The 18314-nt window shown below is 38.6% G+C and overlaps 1 protein-coding gene and 1 long non-coding RNA gene across 2 annotated transcripts; one reads left to right on the forward strand and one right to left on the reverse strand.

Annotated features, from left to right (window-relative positions):
* Nucleotides 1-3117: 3117 nt before the first annotated feature.
* LOC117279566 (uncharacterized) lies at nt 3118-16289 on the reverse strand. The gene is made up of 2 exons (XR_004509974.2): nt 15707-16289; nt 3118-3920 (listed from the first exon to the last, which is right to left on the reverse strand). It is a non-coding gene; the product is annotated as an uncharacterized lncRNA (long non-coding RNA).
* Nucleotides 3618-5021, forward strand: LOC104107815 (psbP domain-containing protein 7, chloroplastic). The gene is made up of 3 exons (XM_009616719.4): nt 3618-3942; nt 4218-4428; nt 4506-5021. The coding sequence occupies exons 1-3, from the start codon at nt 3618-3620 to the stop codon at nt 4819-4821; spliced, it is 852 nt and encodes a 283-aa protein (XP_009615014.3). The 3' UTR covers nt 4822-5021.
* Nucleotides 16290-18314: the final 2025 nt, after the last annotated feature.

The raw sequence follows: 18314 nt of genomic DNA on the forward strand, positions 1-18314 counted from the left end.
AAGGTTACACCATTGACTTCGTTTCCACAGAAGATCATGTTGATAGTCATCTGTGGCAACTCTTCTGCTAGCTTTGAAGGCTCTACTTTGTCCCAGCTTCTGCTATAGTTGTTCTTGACTCGGTCACTTAAGAACCCTAAGATGGCCATTCTTCAACAATGTCTCCACTTCTATATGGAGGTGTCGGCAGTCCCCAGTTCTATGTCTATGAGTCCCATGGTATTCACACTATAAACTGGGATCCCTCTGGCAAGGATCTAATCGAATTGGCTTCGGGAACTGTGCTTCCTTGATATTCCTTATTGACGATACCAATTCTACCAAGCTGATGTTAAAATTGTAATCTGATAACATAGGATATGTGGAATCTTTGGCCCCTGGAACCTCCTTCTCCTGTAACGAGCTGTTGTTTTGTCCACGATCGGCTCTTCTATCAGGATAAAACCTATCCGATGACTAAAACCCTTTGTTGCTATGCCCATTGGCCCTCTCGTACGGTAGAAAATGACCTCTAGAGACCCATCGATCTGTATCAAACTCGCTCTTAAACTTATCCTGGTTTCTGTCTCGACCTCGTCCCTTGGTCGGTACCGAAGATCCAAGTTGATCATCTGCTATGCTTATTTTTGACTCATAACGGTTATGGACATCTGCCCATGTGGAACTCGAGCAGGCAATTCATCAGTTTTTGGGAGGCATCAAAACTTAGCGGGTTTAGACCCTTCGTGAATGCCTCTAATGCCCACTCATTGGAACCGCCGGCAGCAGCATTCTTTCCTTCTGAAATCGAATCATAAATTCTCGCAGTAGCTCGGATTCGCCTTGCAAAATTCTGAGTATGTCTGCCTTTCTAGCTTGAACTTTTTTTGCTCCGGCATGGGCCTTAATGAACGAGTCTGCAAGCATCTCAAAAGAATCAATTGAATGTTGCGGTAGGAGAGAGAACCATATTAGGGCCCCCTTTTATGAGGGTTTCACCAAACTTCTTCAACAGAACCGACTCGATCTCATGTTGACCCAAGTTGTTTCCTTTCACTATCGTGGTGTAGGTTGTGATGTGATCTTGCGAATCCGAAGTCCCATCGTATTTTGGTATGTCCGGTATCTTGAATCTATTGGAAATTAATTCTGGTAGTGCACTTGGCTTAAATAGCAACTGTGTATGTTTTTTCGAATCTTGACCCTTTAGCATCGGTGGCACACCCGGAATTTGATCCATCTAAGCGTGAAACTCCTTCACATTTTCATCCATCCGTTCATTCATTTCCCTTATGAACCTCATGAGCTCGGCTTTGAAAGGATCTTTCCAATTGTTATTCCCAAATCCGATATTGGTCCCTCCGACTTCATCAAAACCGACTTCACTCCTTGGGGTGTTGTTGTCGACTCGCTGAGCCGTTTGATTTGTAGAAACACTAGGAGGAATCGGGCCCCTTCCGTTCACATTATTAGAGGCGCCCGATAATGCTTGTATTAACTCCGTCATCACTCGATCCTACCTTGAGAGGGGATTCATGATTGCTTTCTACTGTTCTCTCAGGAGTTTGACCGTTTCCATGACATATTCCTCCTCCGCATCATCGGGAGTTGGTTCCCGCACATGTCGAGGGTACCGACCTTCATCTCCTTTGTTGTGAGTCTCACTGATTGAGTCATCACGTTGGGATAATTCTTCATGTTCCTCAACGTTGTGTTTGTTGTTGACATCATTAACTGCCATATTTGGTTTTTTTCTAAGGAAAGAACCAAAACTAGTTAGTAATAAACGAATGAATCAAAACAATTGCGCAGCTATCTATGCCTAACGGTGAGCGCCAAACTATTTACCCATAAAATAGTACAATTAAATTTTTTATATGATTTATAGACAAGCAAATTGATTTGATCCAAAAATGATAAAGAGATAGGATCAAAATTAAGATCTGACAACTGAAATTAAAGAAGATAACAAGCCTGGTTCCGAAAGCAGCCTTTCCGAGAGCAAAGGCGAAAATGATAAAAAAGCGATGATAAAGTTGTTAAATTGAGAGCGCAATAGTAAAGTGTAGATTTTTGTGTAGAATGTTTCATGTCCCTACAATGGCTGCTAACGCCGCTATTTATAGCTCTACCTAGGGAAACAAGATCCTAGGATCAAACACCTCTTAAATGATAATAAAGGAGTCATTGACGAACATGTAAAAGCCTTGAATGCGAATATTCTCTGCATTGGTCGCTCATTTAATGTTAGCGAATATTCCCTCATTGAATGCTATCCGACGGCAAACCTTTGAACTCCTGCTGTCGACTACATTCTCTTCGAAATTTATCTGGTACCGATCACACCCATTGTATCCGGTATTGGTGGTTTCCCAACTCATCTTTTGCCTATCTTCGATTCCACGTGTCATGTTATCATTCGACCATATGTTATCAACCAATTTTACCCATACAATAAGCATATAAGAAAGGCATTTTTGCGACGTCCTTTTCTTGTTTGCTATTGCTTATTTTTAAAGAGATGTAAAGATTATCTTAGAAGAATTAGAAGGGGAATTGTGTGTGCTGTATTGTTGAAAATGTTTTCTTTGATGAAATTATTTTTTTGTGTTTGATTACCTTAAATTGTTGAAAATACTGTGTCAAAAGAGGAAAAATGACGTTTTCTTCATTTTTGTGCGTAAGTCAAATTTCCTCCGCAAATTGCTGAAGATTTACCTCTTACCACTTCAATCAACACTTATATTTATTCTTTTAATATTTTTTTCACCATTATTATTCTTAACATTTAATACTAAAAAATATCACCGAAGTTATATCCTTATATTGTATAGTGCTCCTGGTATACGGCATTATTATATGTTACTTCCTGTTATATCCGACTACAGCAACAACAACAACAAACCCAGTAGTTTTCCACGAGTGGGGTATGGGGAGGATAAGATGTATGCAGCCTTACCCCTACCCTTCGAAGAACAGAGAGGCTGTTTTCGATAGACCCTCGGCTGGAGAACGACTAAAAAGAAAAGGTAATTGCAACAAATAAGAATAACAATAAGATGAAATAAGATCGAATCCGTCTAACTCGAGGCAGTAATAGTCATCTATGAATAAAAGATAACATATTAAAACTAATGCTAGCGAACATGAAAATTCTTAAGTAAATATTCAGAAAATGATTCTTAAGGAAATTCTTTTTTCAGGGAACATTTTCCATATGAAATGCACAAGAAAACAAGAATAAAGGAAAAAGAAAAAGGAAAGAGTTGGAGATGAGAAATAGGAAAAATATGTAAAAAGGAAAAGGACACTAAAACAACTTTCAAAACCTACGAATTTGATTTCTATTCTTGAATGGGCTTGAAAGTCAGTGCTATGATTGCTCGGGAGAAATGCAAAGCGTGTCGCATACCAACAATGAATAAGAACCACAAGATTTGGGTCACTGGATAGGCTATCTTCGACAAGCCAAACCTTACTTCATCTTCTTTCTTCCTTTCTCACTTCTTTTTTTTTTTTTTGGCTACACAACATTACCCCTGCCCCATAAACATGAAACGGAAACTTACAGGACAATAACTGCTCCTACTACTGCCTCAGTAATTCCACAATGAACTAAGAAGCTAAAGAATCAAATAATGGCAATGCATCCTTATCTTCATACGCAAACAACTACGTCCCTTAACCGAGTATACCTGACTCAGCCATCCGATAATCAGAAAGACAGAATCCAGGAGGTGACAATACGCCCGTCTAACCAATTCGCACCACTCGTGTCAGTTTTCAGGCGGCGGCTACTTGTGGGGATTGGCACAGCATCTCTGGTTGCATTGGGCGCCGATTTTGCTGGAGTCACTAGTTCCCTGCTAGGCTTGTCGCCGGATAGTGCTCGGAGTCTTAGGCTTGATGTAATTTATCCTATTGGAGGTTACAGCCGATGCCTTGATGCGATTGAAGGATTTGGTTAGTACGTGTTTCATTGTGCCCCATTTGTATCATTTTACACGTATATGATATTTTATTGAGTGAAAGTTTTAAAAAGAATTACTGTACTAAGAACTTTTGACACACAAATTATAAATATGGAATACACTGAAAGTAACTAAAATAACTTGTGGATTGCATAATGCTAATAAAATTATGTCATTGGGAAAAAAAATGACTACTCCAATTTGTTATGTTCCTTTTCTTTTTATCTTTTCAAGTGAAAGAAATTCTTTTTGTACGTTTACAAATAGAGTTTGTATATCCATCAAATTGGGTGGGAGATCAGACAGTATTGTATCGAGCAGCGAGAAAATTAGAAAGATCACTGGATCCACCACCTCTGAGCAATGATGATCGGAGGCGGAAGAATGTAAATGAGCCGGTTGTTGCGTTTGGTCCACCGGGGTCAAATGGGGAGCTCAATGTTAGCGTCATTGTCTCACCAGTTTCTATTGATTTCTCGTAAGCTCCCTAATCGTAGCTTAAGCTGGTATATTCCATATAATCTGGTAAATTACCTGTGAGGTATATTTTGGCAGGATAGAGACATTTGGAGGACCAAAGGAAGTAGGAGAAGCTATAGTGCGGACTATAACAGGATCAGGCAAACTCCCTGATGTAAAGGGAACATTAATTCAAGCAAATGTAAGAGACGATTCTTCCTCGAGGAATCTGAAATACTACACATTGGAATTCCAAGTTGAGAGCCCTGCATTCCGGAGACACAATGTTGCTGTTTGCTGTGTCAGGGGAGGAAAGTTATTCACTTTGAATTCCCAGGCTCCAGAGTCGATCTGGCCTAAGGTGAATACTGATTTCTACAGAATAGCTGATTCTTTTAGCTTAACATCATGACAATATCCCAAGGGCACAATGGAAATACATTTCTTTCTTTCGTTTTTTCTTTGGCCATTCCTTTAAATTTTTTAAGGTTTTATTGTAATTATATTATGTGAAGGAAGGAGAAATCTGGTTTTCTGCCCCATATCATTAAATAATCCCTAAATTTTGATTTTCAAACTTGAACTCAGGAATGTATACATTGTTTCTTGTTAGGTTTATCTATTAAGCGTTATATGAATCTCGTTATATGCCATTAATCAAGAAGAGTGAGTTGCTCTAGTGGTGAGCATCATCCACTTCCAACCAAGAGGTTGTGAGTTCGAGTCACCTCAAGAGCAAAGGTGGGGAGTTCTTGTCGGGAGGGAACCGAGGGTCTATCGGAAACAGCCTCTCTATCCCAGGGTAGGGGTAAGGTCAGCGTACAAACTACCTTCCCCAGACCCCACTAGTGAGATTATACTGGGTTGTTGTTGTTATATGACATTAATATTTGGGTCAAGCAAAGTTTGCTGGCCTCTTATTTTTAGATTCGTTAACACTTGATAACAAACAATTCAAACCAGTCCAAACTAACAAATTTAGCAAGTAAACCGTGTCTAGACACAACTTCAATTGCTCATAGTTTTGAAATTGTAGCCATTGTATAGCTGAGTCGAATTTCATGATATCAGTAAGTATCAACAGTCGTCGCTGCTAGGAATTGAATTCCTTGATATATTGGCAATTTACATGCATATGAGAAATGTTGGTAGTCAAGAATGGTCCTGTCCAGGCAGTTCGGATTGTCTTGGCCAAGCGACACATATGTGCAGTGCTAACCAGCAACTGCAATCCCACCACACATATCGTCACAAAGCAAAGCACGACATGGTCATCGGGTGTAAGGATTTACTATGATTTTCTTATTATATTTAGACTTTACATATTACTTGAAGGAAGGGCTCCTTTCTCTGCTCTTATTTCGGCTCTTATAGATTGTTATTACCTTTCAAACCAAGCTCTTGGAACCTGCCTGAGCTTGTTTACCATAATTGATTTTACTTTTCCGTAAAGGAAAATATTAATCTCTTTCATATTTGACAAATCCATTTCTTGGAGGAAAAAGTTGTGGACCCCTATAAGTTGAGGATCTCTCCTTTACACAATAACACAATATCATTATAGTCCTTAAGAGAGTTTTGTTTAGGGGGAGAAGTTATTCTTTCACTAAGTTTTTTGCTCTTTTAAATTAGTAGATTCATGTAAGTCAATTGACTAAATTATATTAAAATATTATGCCTTTTTTAGTATATTTATTCTTTGTCATCTGATTTATCATCGCCAAAATTTGTTTTGTTAGCTTTCACATGATTCCTTGTTATTTCGATCCCAAGTGTTGTTATCAGATCTAATGGTTCGATGAGGTTGAAGATATGTTCATAGTGTGTTTAGTTCAAGCTGCAGCCAATTTGACGGAGTACTATATGTGGAGACATGTTCTCAACTATATTTTCAACATTCTTGTTATTGCATTTTAAAAAAATAAAAATTATTTTTAATCCATGCTTATGGAATTTAATTTTTAACCCATGCTTACTTTTAACGCATGAGCTCTACTTTTAACTCTGCTCACTTTTAATGTAGAGTTCCACGTTTAAGCATGTTTACTTTTAACGCAGGGCTCAAATATTTTTAACTCGTATTTACTTTTAGCGTACATGACTCCTATTTTTAACCCATACATATTTTTAATCATGACAAGCAGCTATTATAATGATTATGTGAAGGATGAAGATCAAGTTTATTCTATCAGAAAATTCAGGCCAAATAGAAGAATTATTAGGTTTTTTCATGATTTTCTTACCACTATGTGAATTTTACCTCTTACTTGAAGGAAATTTAAACTATTTAACATAATTGATTTTACGTTTACTTAAAAGAAAATATAAATCTCTTCCAGATTTGACAAATCCCTTTCTTTGAGAAAAAGATTGTGGACATCTATAAATTAAGGATCCTTCGTTAACATAACAGCACAATAACATTCACAATGCAGTCCTCAAGAGATTCTTGTTTAGGAGGGAGAATTTATTCTTTCGATAAGTTTCTCTTTTATAGTAGAATAATTTTTCAGTACTATTCTTTTTTCACATGTATCGTGTCTTTTCTTCTTTTGTTGGTTGCATTATTGTACCTTTGGTGTCTATCATTTTGTTTTCAGATTATTTCTTGCTTCTATGTATCAAGATTGTGTAGAGTTATTGAGTCTAAACTCATTCTTGAATCATCATTTGGATCCTGAGCATCTTGATAATTTAGGTAGTTATCAGGGTAGTTCTCATCTTCGTAATTATCATCTTCTCCTGATCTATGGGATATTTCTGGACTGGAATTTATTTTTGGACTAGGATCTGGACTAGGATTTCTGTTAACATGTTTGTCTTGAAAGAATTTTTTTAATGTTTGCTTAACTACATTTTCTATTTTATCATTTTTTTTCTTTTTTGAAATTATTCCTTTCTTTTTCGAGACTTCTCCTTGTATCAATGTTTTAGGTAGTCTTCTTTTTAGTTGTCTTAATGAGCCTCCATCTTCACTTTTTGGCAAAGTGACAGCCATAAACGAATTTGATGAGTCTTTACCGGCTATTGTTTGAACCGGACTAGCTGTATTTTTATCCGATACAATGAATTTTATTGCATTCAGTGGGGATTGCACACTCTTCTCATCCATTTTATTCTGAGATTGAGATGGAGAACTCAATTGTTGTGAACTGTACCTTGGCTGGGAGATAACCTGAGTCTGTGATTGTACTAATTCAAACTTTACTGCTTGGAGTCTTTGTTCTAATATCTTTACCTGCTCCATTAATCTTGCCTTCTCTTGTTCTAGGGACTCATTCTTTTGGTTAAGTCTTTTGAAAGCTTCAGTCATTGATGACCAATGATCACAGAAAATTATCTTGTCTATGTATTTTTGGATATTGTATTGAGGAGTTCTTTCTAGGTTTCGTCTTAGTGCTGGAGAGATGTAGTAATTTGGTCCTAATATTCCCCTTGCATAGTCTAATACTTCAGTGAAATCATTAAAATCTTTAAAGAGAGGTTTTTCTAAATCTTTAATGGAGTCTAAGACTTCTATCCAAGTCTGAGAAATACCATTTGTCTTGCCATGTACTACCACATAATTTTTAAATCTTTTTTCTTGGTTTTTGTCCGTAAAATATTGTCCTAAAGTATTAAGAGCTGCTATAAAATATTTAGTGTCTTTTTTATTATACGCTACCCATAAATTATCTATCAAATACCTTTGTGATCTGTCTATGACGCATTCTGATAAAATTCTGAATGCCATGTTTTAAGGTGGAAAAAATATTAAATTACGTTTTTCAAAACTTATTATATCCATATTAGTCTGTTCTATAAAGATTGTGGTTTAAATTGAACATTACCTAATACTGTTTGAAAATATTTGTCTGAAGGTAAGGCTATATAAGAAGAGGAAGATTGAAGAACTAGACAGAACCAAAAGAAGCAATCAGAAGAAAAACAACACTCTCACTTTCACCATTTCCTTCATCAACCATCCTCCATCCACAACCCCCTTTGTTGTAAAATATTTTCTTATGTATGCCTTAGTATTATCTGTCTTAGTAAACCTGTAAAATAAGCAAGGCTTTATGCTTAAGTGTGCAAATTTTTAATTCCAAGTCGACAACACTCTTTCGGATTCACCGAAAGGGAAATCTCTCTCTTATAAACATGTAAGTTACTGTTTTTATCTATAAATTATTTTACTGTGTATTACCCCGATTTATTTACTTTTTATTTGATATCCATATCTTATGTATTTAATTCCCTAGTTGTTAGTTTGTAAATAATTAAAAAATTCACTTTAAGTATATGGTTATCTTTCCAATCTTTTAACAAAGCTGATGGATTAACCTGTAAATTTCTAGGAAAAACCAGTTAAGATAAGCCCAAAAATCACCACAAAGGTATAAACGGGTAAAACATGTTTAACTGAGGCCAAGGTGAGGTTAAAGAAAAAAATATTAAGAAAAGATCCAGATCTTTAAACAATTGGAAAGAAGAGATGAACAGAGTGAAATAATAAAAAATAAAAAAATATTAAGGGGTAATAACAGTTCATAATTTTGATAAAATATTAACACAAGTTTATAGATTAAGAGAGAGAGTACCGAGTAGGAATTTTTACAACATAAAGTTATCAACCTTTATATATATCCCCCTCTTACTTAGTTATAAACCTGTATCAACCTCAATCATCATTTTTCACTTTTTATTAAACCCCATAATAGATAGTTATTTATTTATTTTTATCGTCTGATTTAACATCGCCAAGTTTACTTTATTAGCTTTCGCATGACACCTTATTATTTCGACCCCAACACTGAGTTCTAACAAAGCAAAGCCTGCTCTTGCGCTCAAATTAATAATGTCCATTAGAGATAGTCAGATGGACAATGTAAAGAATGAACAAAGAAGCAGTGCTGCTTGAATAAGTAAATTAGCAATGGTCACAAAGCGGAGATTGGTGTCTTGGTACTCAATATATATGACTTGAAACGAGAAGAAATGGAAGAGGAAAAGCTTACGACAATAAAGAACAAAGAGATCGTTACCAAAAACATTCTTATCACTCTCGGTTAAGAAAACTCAAATTTCTACTTGGTCAAGCTAAAATTTGTGCAACATTCGTAATTAGTCAAATTTCTAAATATTATGGGAAAATAAGTTGAAAACTTCATACTGCTTCAGGAGCATGAAAATAGCATTCTGCTACATGCAATTTTACATAGAGATTTTTACAGTCTCCAAAAGCACAAGACATAATTCACTTATAAAAGAACAGAACATCAATAGAAACCTTCTAACAATAATGAGACTAGGTCCTTATGATACAAAATAACAATAACAACAACAACAATCCCAATATATTCCATAAGTTGGATCTGGGGAGGGTAGTGTGTGTGCATGTCTTACCCTTACCTAGTGAGGGTAGAGAGATTGTCTCCAATAGACCATCGGCTCAGAAATGTGAGAAAAAAAGAGAGGGAGAGGAAAAAGAAGAAGAAGAGGGAGGAGGAGGGGGAGAAGAAGAAGAGGAGAAAGAAGAAAAAGAAAGAAAGAAGGAAAGAAGATAAAAGAGGAAGACAAGATAAAGTAGTGCCAAATATTAACAATAAAGAAATGCGATAACTAAAGTGAACTAAACAACATGACGTAATATAGATCTACGAAAATGAAGGGACATGAGTGCTACTAATACTACTTGACAGAAAAGGAAAAAAACTCTCAATTATCTACTAACTTTCTACCATAATTCTCTACCGTCACACCATCCTATCAAAGATCATGTCCTCAGTAAGTTGGAGTAGCGCCATATCCTGCCTATTCACCTCTCCCCAGTATTTGTTTTGCCTACCTCGGCTTTCTCTTAGACCCGCCAAGGCTAACCTCTCACACCTCCTAACAGGAGCATCAATGCTTCTCCTCTTAACGTATTCGGACCATCTCAACTTCGACTCTCGCATCTTGCCCATCACGGAGGCCACTCCCACTTTGTACCGAATAATTTCAATCTTAATCTTATCTCTCCTAGTACATCAACTCATCTATCTCAACATCCTCATTTTCGCTACTTTCATCTTCTGTACATGTGAGTTCTTGACTGGCCAACACATCCATACATTATCGTCGGTCTAACAACTACTTTGTAGAATTTACCCTTTAGTTTTTGTGGAACGTTCTTATCACATAGAACACGGGATTCAAGCCTACATTTCATTCATCCCGCTCTAATACGATGTGGGACATCCTCGTCAATCTCCCTGTTATCTTGGATAATAGAACTGAGATACTTAAAACGACCTCTCTTAGGGATAACTTGAGAATCAAGCTTCATATCCACGTCCCCTTTATGAGTCCTGTGTCTGAATTTTCATGCCATGTATTCTATTTTAGTCCTGCTAAACTTGAAAATATTAGACTCCAAGGTCTATTTCCAAACCTCCAACCTCGCGCCAACCCCACATCGCGTCTCATCGATCAACACTATGTCATCAGCAAATAACATGCACCATGGCACTTATCCTTGGATATGCCGCGTCAGCACGTCCATCGCCAAGAAAAAAAAAACGGACTAAGAGTCGAACCCTGGTGCAACCGCCTCATACTGGAAAGTGCTCCAAGTCACCTCCCACAGTCATCGCCTGAGTCTTAGCACCATCATAAATATCCCTAATCACCCCAGTGTATGTTACCAGAATGCCGCAGACCTTTAAACACCTCCACAGAACCTCCCTCGGGACTTTATCGTACGTTGTTTTAGGTCAATAAACACCATATGCAAGTCCTTCTTCCTTTACTTATAAAGCTCCACTAATTTTCTCACCAAATGAATAGCTTCTGTAGTCGAACGCCCGGCATGAATTCGAATTGGTTCTCGGTAATAGACACGCTCTTCATCACCCTGACTTCTACCACCCTCTCCCAAACCTTCATAGTGTGGCTCAACAACTTTATACCCCTATAGGTTTTGCAATTTTGGATATCACCCTTGTTCTTGTACAGTGGGACCATCGTACTCCACCTCCATTCGCTGGGCATCTTCTTCGTCTTAAAAATGAATCCAAACAACCCGGTGAGCCACTTCAAACCTGCTCGGCCCACATTATTCCAAAATTCCACGGATTTCATCCGGCCTCTGCCCCTAGTCATCTAACACATCACCTCTTCCACCTCCTCTATCTTAATACGACTACAATACCCAAAATCACGCCGACTCATGGAGTGTCTAACTTACCTAGCACAATGTTTTAGTCCCCCTCCTCTTTTAACAGTTTATGGAAGTACGTCTGCCATTTTCATCTAGTATGTGCCTCCTCCATTATTTCATGTTATTTCTGATTTAATTACACTTGATATTCCAGAGTGGAAATGGGAGCGTATCACCATGAATTTTGTAGTTGGGCTTCCACGGACCTTGAAACAATTTGATGTAGTATGAGTTATTGTGGACAGACTGAACAATTCTGCACATTTCGTTTTAGTTGTGACTACCTACTCTTCAGAGCAGCTGGCTCGGATTTATATTCGGGAGATTATTCTCCTTCATGGTGTGCTCGTGTCTATTATCTCAGATTGAGGCACTCAGTTCACATCACATTTTTGGGGAGCAGTGCAGCGAGTTGGGTACATGGGTAGAGCTTAGTACAATATTTTACCCCAAACAGACGGGCAGTCTGAGCACACTACTCAGATTTTGGATGACATGTTACGTTCCTATGTTATTTATTTCGCAGGTTCTTGGGATCAATTCCTTCCATTAGCAGAGTTTGCCTACAACAACAGCTATCAATCAAGTATTCAGATCACTCCTTATTAGGCCTTATATGGAAGGCGATGTCGTTCTCCGATTGGTTGGTTTAAGGCTGGGGAGCCAGGTAATTGGGTACTGACTTGGTATGTGATGCTTTGGAGAAGGTGAAGTTGATTCAGGAGCGGCTTCATGCAACACAGTCTAGACAGAAGATTTATGCTGACAGGAAGGCTCGTGATATTGCATATATGGTAGGTGAGAAGGTTCTACTCGGAGTTTTGCGCATAAAGGGTGTGATGAGATTCGGACGGAAGGGAAAGTCGAGCCCTAGGTATATTAGCACTTTTGAGGTACTTGATGATTCCAATAGTTTCGTATGGGGAATTTAGACTCAGGAATATATCCGGAATTGAATTTAGAGGTTCGTAGGTTGGTTTGGTGCTTTTTGGCAAAAGTTTAAAAGTTGAAGGTTTGAAAGGTGGACAGGTTTGACCAGGAATTGACTGTCTATACCGGGTTTGGATTTTGGTTCAGGGTGTTGGATAAGGTCCGTTGTATCATTTGGGACTTGTATGTGAAATTTGAGGTCATTCCGGGTTGGTTTGACGTGATTCAGCATAACTTTCAGAAGTTTAAAGTTCATTAGTTTCATTAATCTTGAATTGGGGTGTGACTCATGATTTTGGTATTTTTATGTGATTTGAGGCATCGAGTAGGTTCTTACTGTGTTATAGGATTTGTTGGTATGTTTGAATGGCGTCCCGGGGACCTCGGGTGTGTTTCAGATTGGTTTCGGCTTATTTGGATTGTGTTACATGGTTGAAGGACTGTTGAAGTTGGTGCATTCGCACTTGCGGAGGACCTATCACAGGTGTGTGTCCGCAGGTACAGGCAAGGAGTCGCAGAAGGTGGCTAGGCTGGAGTTGGGGAAGAGTGCAGGTGTGAGGATATTTCCATATTTACGAGCCCGCAGATACAGACGAGTGAGCACAGAAGCGGACCTGGACGGAGGCATGGGAGTTCGCAGATGCGGAAGTTAGATCGCAGAAATGTTCCCGCATGTGCAGAGAAGGGACCGCGGGTGCGCATGGTCGGGCAGTTAGTGGGTCTCGCAGATGCGAGCTAGTGAGCGCAAATGCGGCGCCGCAAGTGTGGTTATTTTGCACCGCAGATGCGGGATCACTGGGCAGAACATTTAAAAACGAGGGCTTGGTTATTTTCTCATAATTGGAATTTTGGAGTTCGGTTGGAGGCAATTTTTAGAAGGTTTTTTGCTGCAATTGAAGAGGTATGTATAGATTATTCAATTTTGATGATAAATATTAATTACCCATTGATTATTACACCTAGTTTATGTAAATTGAAGGTAAAATTTGGGGATTTTAGGCTATGTTATTGGAGGTGAGATTTGATATTTTGGGGATCGACTTGTGGTTTGAATTGGGTAAAATACATATATTTGGACTCGTAACAGAATGGGTATTCGAAATTTGTGAGTTTGGTCGGGTTCCGGGTGCGAGCCAGGGGTTGACTTTTTAGGATGACTTTCCAATTTTGATCAAAGACCTTAGCATTATTATATGAATTTTTTTCTTGTGGCTCTTATTAAAGATATTAAGTTGCTTTGGCTAGATTCGAGTCGCTCGGAGGCCGATTTGCATGGAAAAAGCTTTTTGGAGTATTGATTTGCACATTGTGAGGTAAGTGACATATCTAAACTTAGATTTAAAAGTATTTACTACTAGAAACTATGTTATATGAGAGGTATTGGAATGACGGGCGTGTGTGCGTGCACCGGAGTATTCATGATTAGAGGTGGTTTTTAGACTATTATGGGTTTGTTTTGGCCATCACACCTTACTATATCCGTGTTTCTAAACTTGTATGATTATTTGAATTCTGTTTCATGTTAGAAATCATGTCTAGACTATGTGCTATTTGTTTGAGATGCGATGGGGGCTATTCTTGATGTTTTTGAGCTATTTACCTTAATTGTACACATACTCTCAGTCATGATGCAATATCTGTGTATGATTATTTGAGTTCTGTTTCATATTAGAAATCATGTTTAGGCTATGTGCTATTTGTTTGAGATACGATGGGGCTATTCTTGATGTTTCTGAGCTATTTACCTTAATTGTACACATACTCTCAGTCATGATGCAATATCCGTGTATGATATCTCTGTCTCAGTACTTTCTTATTTGATTCCTCACATGTTGTTGATGTCTCGTATGTGTAACACTATTGAACTGAGTAATGTGAGATGTGGTTAACTGAGACTTGAGCGGTTATTGTCTGAGCATGGGCCATAGAGCCGATTTGGTATTGATTTTGAGGTGACACGTACACCAGGCTCATATTGGGCTAAGTGTTACTAATTTGGGGCGACACATGCACCAGGCTCCATTATTGGGCTATGTGATTTTGATTAGCGCTTGGACAGGATCCGTACCTCCGGAGTCTGACATGCAAGCAGTGGGCGTATGCACAGTGTTATATATACGTGCTTTGGTGAGGGGCATTTATGCCATGTACCTGTATAGTGCTGAGTATTACTGTGTGTGTGATAGAGAGGTTTTTATGTCAGGGACCAAGAGTGTATTGAGTATGGTCATACTTGATAGTTCCACTGTGATGATATTGACTTGGTACGCATATTTGACATGTAGACATATAGATATATTTTTCTCATGTTATCTGGTAACTGAAATGTTAATTGTGTTGAGCTTTAACTGTTATACTTGGGAAGCATGTCTAAATTCCTGGAATGTGAACGAGCTGAACATAATATCATTGAGGTATTTATTTACACTATTTCCTTTATATCCTAAGTTGTTACTAGTTATTGATATTGGTTTCTGACTGTTTATTCTGAGCTTGTCACTGCTTTCAGTCCAAGATTTAGTTTGTTAGTTATTGATGTGCTCATACTACACTTTACACTTTATGTGCAGATTCAAGTACTTTCGGATGTGGTGATTGCTAGAGTTGTGTTGATACCAGCTTCTGGGAGACTACGAGGTAGCTATTATGTCGTCCGCAGATGTTGAAGTTCTCTTTTATTAATTCTATTATTACTATTCTATTTTCCATACAGTGTATTGAGGACTGGGCCTTGTATTTTGGATTTCAGTAGTGCTCACGTACTTGTTGACACCTGATCATTGGGATGGTTGTCGCAGTATTGTTGTTGCTTTCTCAGTTATTTCATGATATTTCTGCTATTGAGTTTATTAAACCATATTTTATCAAATTAGTTCTTATTGTGTGACTGTTAGCTTGCCTAGCAAGTAGTGTTAGGTGTCGTCGCGGCTTCGGCGAGAGTTGGGTCGTGACAGGTATTAAGTTCCTTAATGAAATACTGTAAATTCAGTGGACTCAGATTAATTTTTATTTTTTTCTCCATTTCTAGTTTTACTAAGTTTATGTTTCCAGAATATATTTTTGAATATAGAGTACTAACAATTTTTAATACTATAAATACAAAACCCTAACGAAAAAATATACTCTCATAACTTTTCACCATCCAAGGACAAATAACCCTTTATACAACAAGGAAATCGAGAAATACCTGGAAAATGCTGAAAATCGAGAAATTGAGGTCTAGCAAACTATGAAGAAAGTTGATGAAGAGATCGAGTTCAGCACTCCATTAGAGATTGTCACGAATCTTATGTTATAACTCAGAGTTATGATTCTCGGCTCTTAAGATCAGACCCAGAGCTTCGATTCTCGGCTCTTCTAAAAGAGATTTGTTGGTCACATAGAAATTTCAAAGCTCGATGTGTTTGAGAGTGCTACAATCTTCGAAGTATTCAGCTTTTCTCAAAAGAACAAAATACAATTAGAATATAATATATTAAAATGACTTAAAAAGGACTATGTTTTAAGGATTTTTTTTTTGTTGAGATAATAGAGGAGGGAAATTTGGGAGCGAACTGAAAACCGTCGCCATATCTATTATTTTTTTAATGAACAGACGTTGTAGAGATACTTATTACAACGGTTATATAAACCATTACAGTAGATCCCTCTATGGTAGCGGTTCTTTAGCTAATGCAATGATTTAGTTGCAAAAGTTTGTCAATAGAATGAAGATCCTTTTCCAACGGCATAAACCATTGCTTCGGACCATCTACCACAATGGTTTTATAACCGTTTACCTTTAAAAATGGATAACAATTGAATTTATATGCGATTTTAAAAATATATGGACTAATTCAATACAATTGAATAATAGCATTAGATGAGCAAATTAAAGATGGAATAAATGGCCAAACCAGTTGTAAGACCAAGTTCGGGCTCGATTGTGGTCCAAACAATTAGCCTGCCTTCGATTCGGAACCAAACACTTATGAAGGGCTATGAACAAAACTAAGAACATAGAATAATCTTTAGAAGCAGAGGGAAAAAAATATATATTGCCTCGATATGCGTGTTACAGTGTCTATAATAAATAATCAGCTTCCCCTTAATATAGTATGGGGTTTTATCCTAAGTGCAGTTCTAAGAAAGGTAAAAATCTTCCTTTTCGCTAATCACTGATCCACCGCTGATACAGGCCGAGAATCACGCCATGATATCCGGTTGGACACGGATATCACGGCCCCTTGTTAAATGTGCACGGTAGTTTGGTAATGATTTTTGAGGTCTTGGAGCTCGAACCAGACCCGGGAGGCATGGTCTCGATAGCTCCGAGGGCGGGTGTTTTGGTCGGGCCTTGATGCGAGAGGCTCCTGGCTTCGATTCTGATTCCTTGCAGTCATATTTCTCGCTTCGTTTGCCTCACCGGGAAATCGGGGTATTCATTAGCCTTGGTTTTACCCGTATATAGATAGTCCCATTGTTTCTCAGTAAGTAGGTTTGCCGAAACAATGGAAAACGATAGATGTTCTCCGGTTCCTTCCTCCGTACGTTACGACGAAGGAGCCGAAATGTCCCATCAGTCGCGTCGTTCTGACTTAGGACACGTGTCAATCATCGACTGGCTGCCTCCGAATGCAAAGCGTCGCCTACTTTCCTATAAAAGCTTCTATCCTTTGTTCTTTTCCTACTTTTCGACCAAGCTTTTACCTTCGAGTTTCCCAGCTATCATCAACCTCTTTCAAACCTACATACCTTCATATTTTGATCTTTAAATCTTCATAATTATTCTTAGATTCTTGCCCATATCTTCTTAAATTCTTCATATCCCGTTGTTTAGCCTTCAAACTTGTTCTTCCAAGCCTCCATACTTCTTCTTCAAATCTTCAAATTTTATCATCCAACAGTGGCTAAAACTTCAAAATCAAATCCCCAACAGGCTGCCTCTTCATCTTCTCTACCGGCCGCTGGTAGTGAGGCGGTCGATCTCGAAATAGTTGTCCTCGAGGCGGCTGCTCCCGATGTGGCTACCACTGAGTTGGCAGCCGTCGAACCAGCTCCCGAGCCCCCTATGAAAGTATTTATTCTCGGGGGTTGTTCTATTGCGGATGACTTCAAGCTTGAGAAACCCTCGTCCAAGCAGGACCGGGGTGAAGGAGCATCAAGGTACATATGCTCTGTGACCGAAGACGTCCTTCCCGTAGTCCGAGAGGACTGTAATTAGGAAGGTAAGGATGTGGTAGTCCCCATGCCTGAGGATTCCATTACTAACCATGTGGAGGGGTATTAAAGGGTTTACACTTATCCCTTCAGACTAGGCCTGGTGGACCCGGTTATTTTGGACTTTTGCAAGAGGTACGAGGTGTGCCTCGGGCAAATCCACTCGTCCCTATCGAGGATCGTGATCCTCCTTCGTTACTTCGTGAATAAGACCGAGTCTTGTTGGTTCACCATCGATCATCAAATCCGTTTATACAATCCCCGAATCTGAGGGGGACTGATTAAGCTTACTCGTCTGGCCAGCAAGACCCCCTTTTCGAGCATTGATGAAGACCGAGACCGGGGCTGGCAGGGATGCTTCGTTCGGATGAAGACCGAAGACTTGTTCCCTCCCGAGTTCATGCCATTCCCTGAGAAGTGGAATGCATCTCGTAAGTGCAGCCTCTCCTTGAGCATCAATTTTTCTTCATTTTCCTTCCTTTCATTTACTCTTATGGTTGTGCAGCTATTTTCCTGGGTTCCGAATGCTCCCCCCATTTAAGGAGTGGATCGAAGGCATCTGCAAACAAATGCCATACTTCGAGTGCTCATGGCGC

Source organism: Nicotiana tomentosiformis, chromosome 12 (genome assembly GCF_000390325.3).
Source record: "Nicotiana tomentosiformis chromosome 12, ASM39032v3, whole genome shotgun sequence".
NCBI lineage: Eukaryota > Viridiplantae > Streptophyta > Magnoliopsida > Solanales > Solanaceae > Nicotiana > Nicotiana tomentosiformis.

Bases quoted from the DNA above. Each gene is read 5' to 3' on its own strand.
- LOC104107815 (XM_009616719.4), top strand. From the start codon at position 3,618: ATGGCAATGCATCCTTATCTTCATACGCAAACAACTACGTCCCTTAAC. The intron at 3,943-4,217 runs GTTAGTACGTGT...GTTTACAAATAG, and splicing joins TGATGCGATTGAAGGATTTG to AGTTTGTATATCCATCAAAT. The intron at 4,429-4,505 runs GTAAGCTCCCTA...ATATTTTGGCAG, and splicing joins CCAGTTTCTATTGATTTCTC to GATAGAGACATTTGGAGGAC.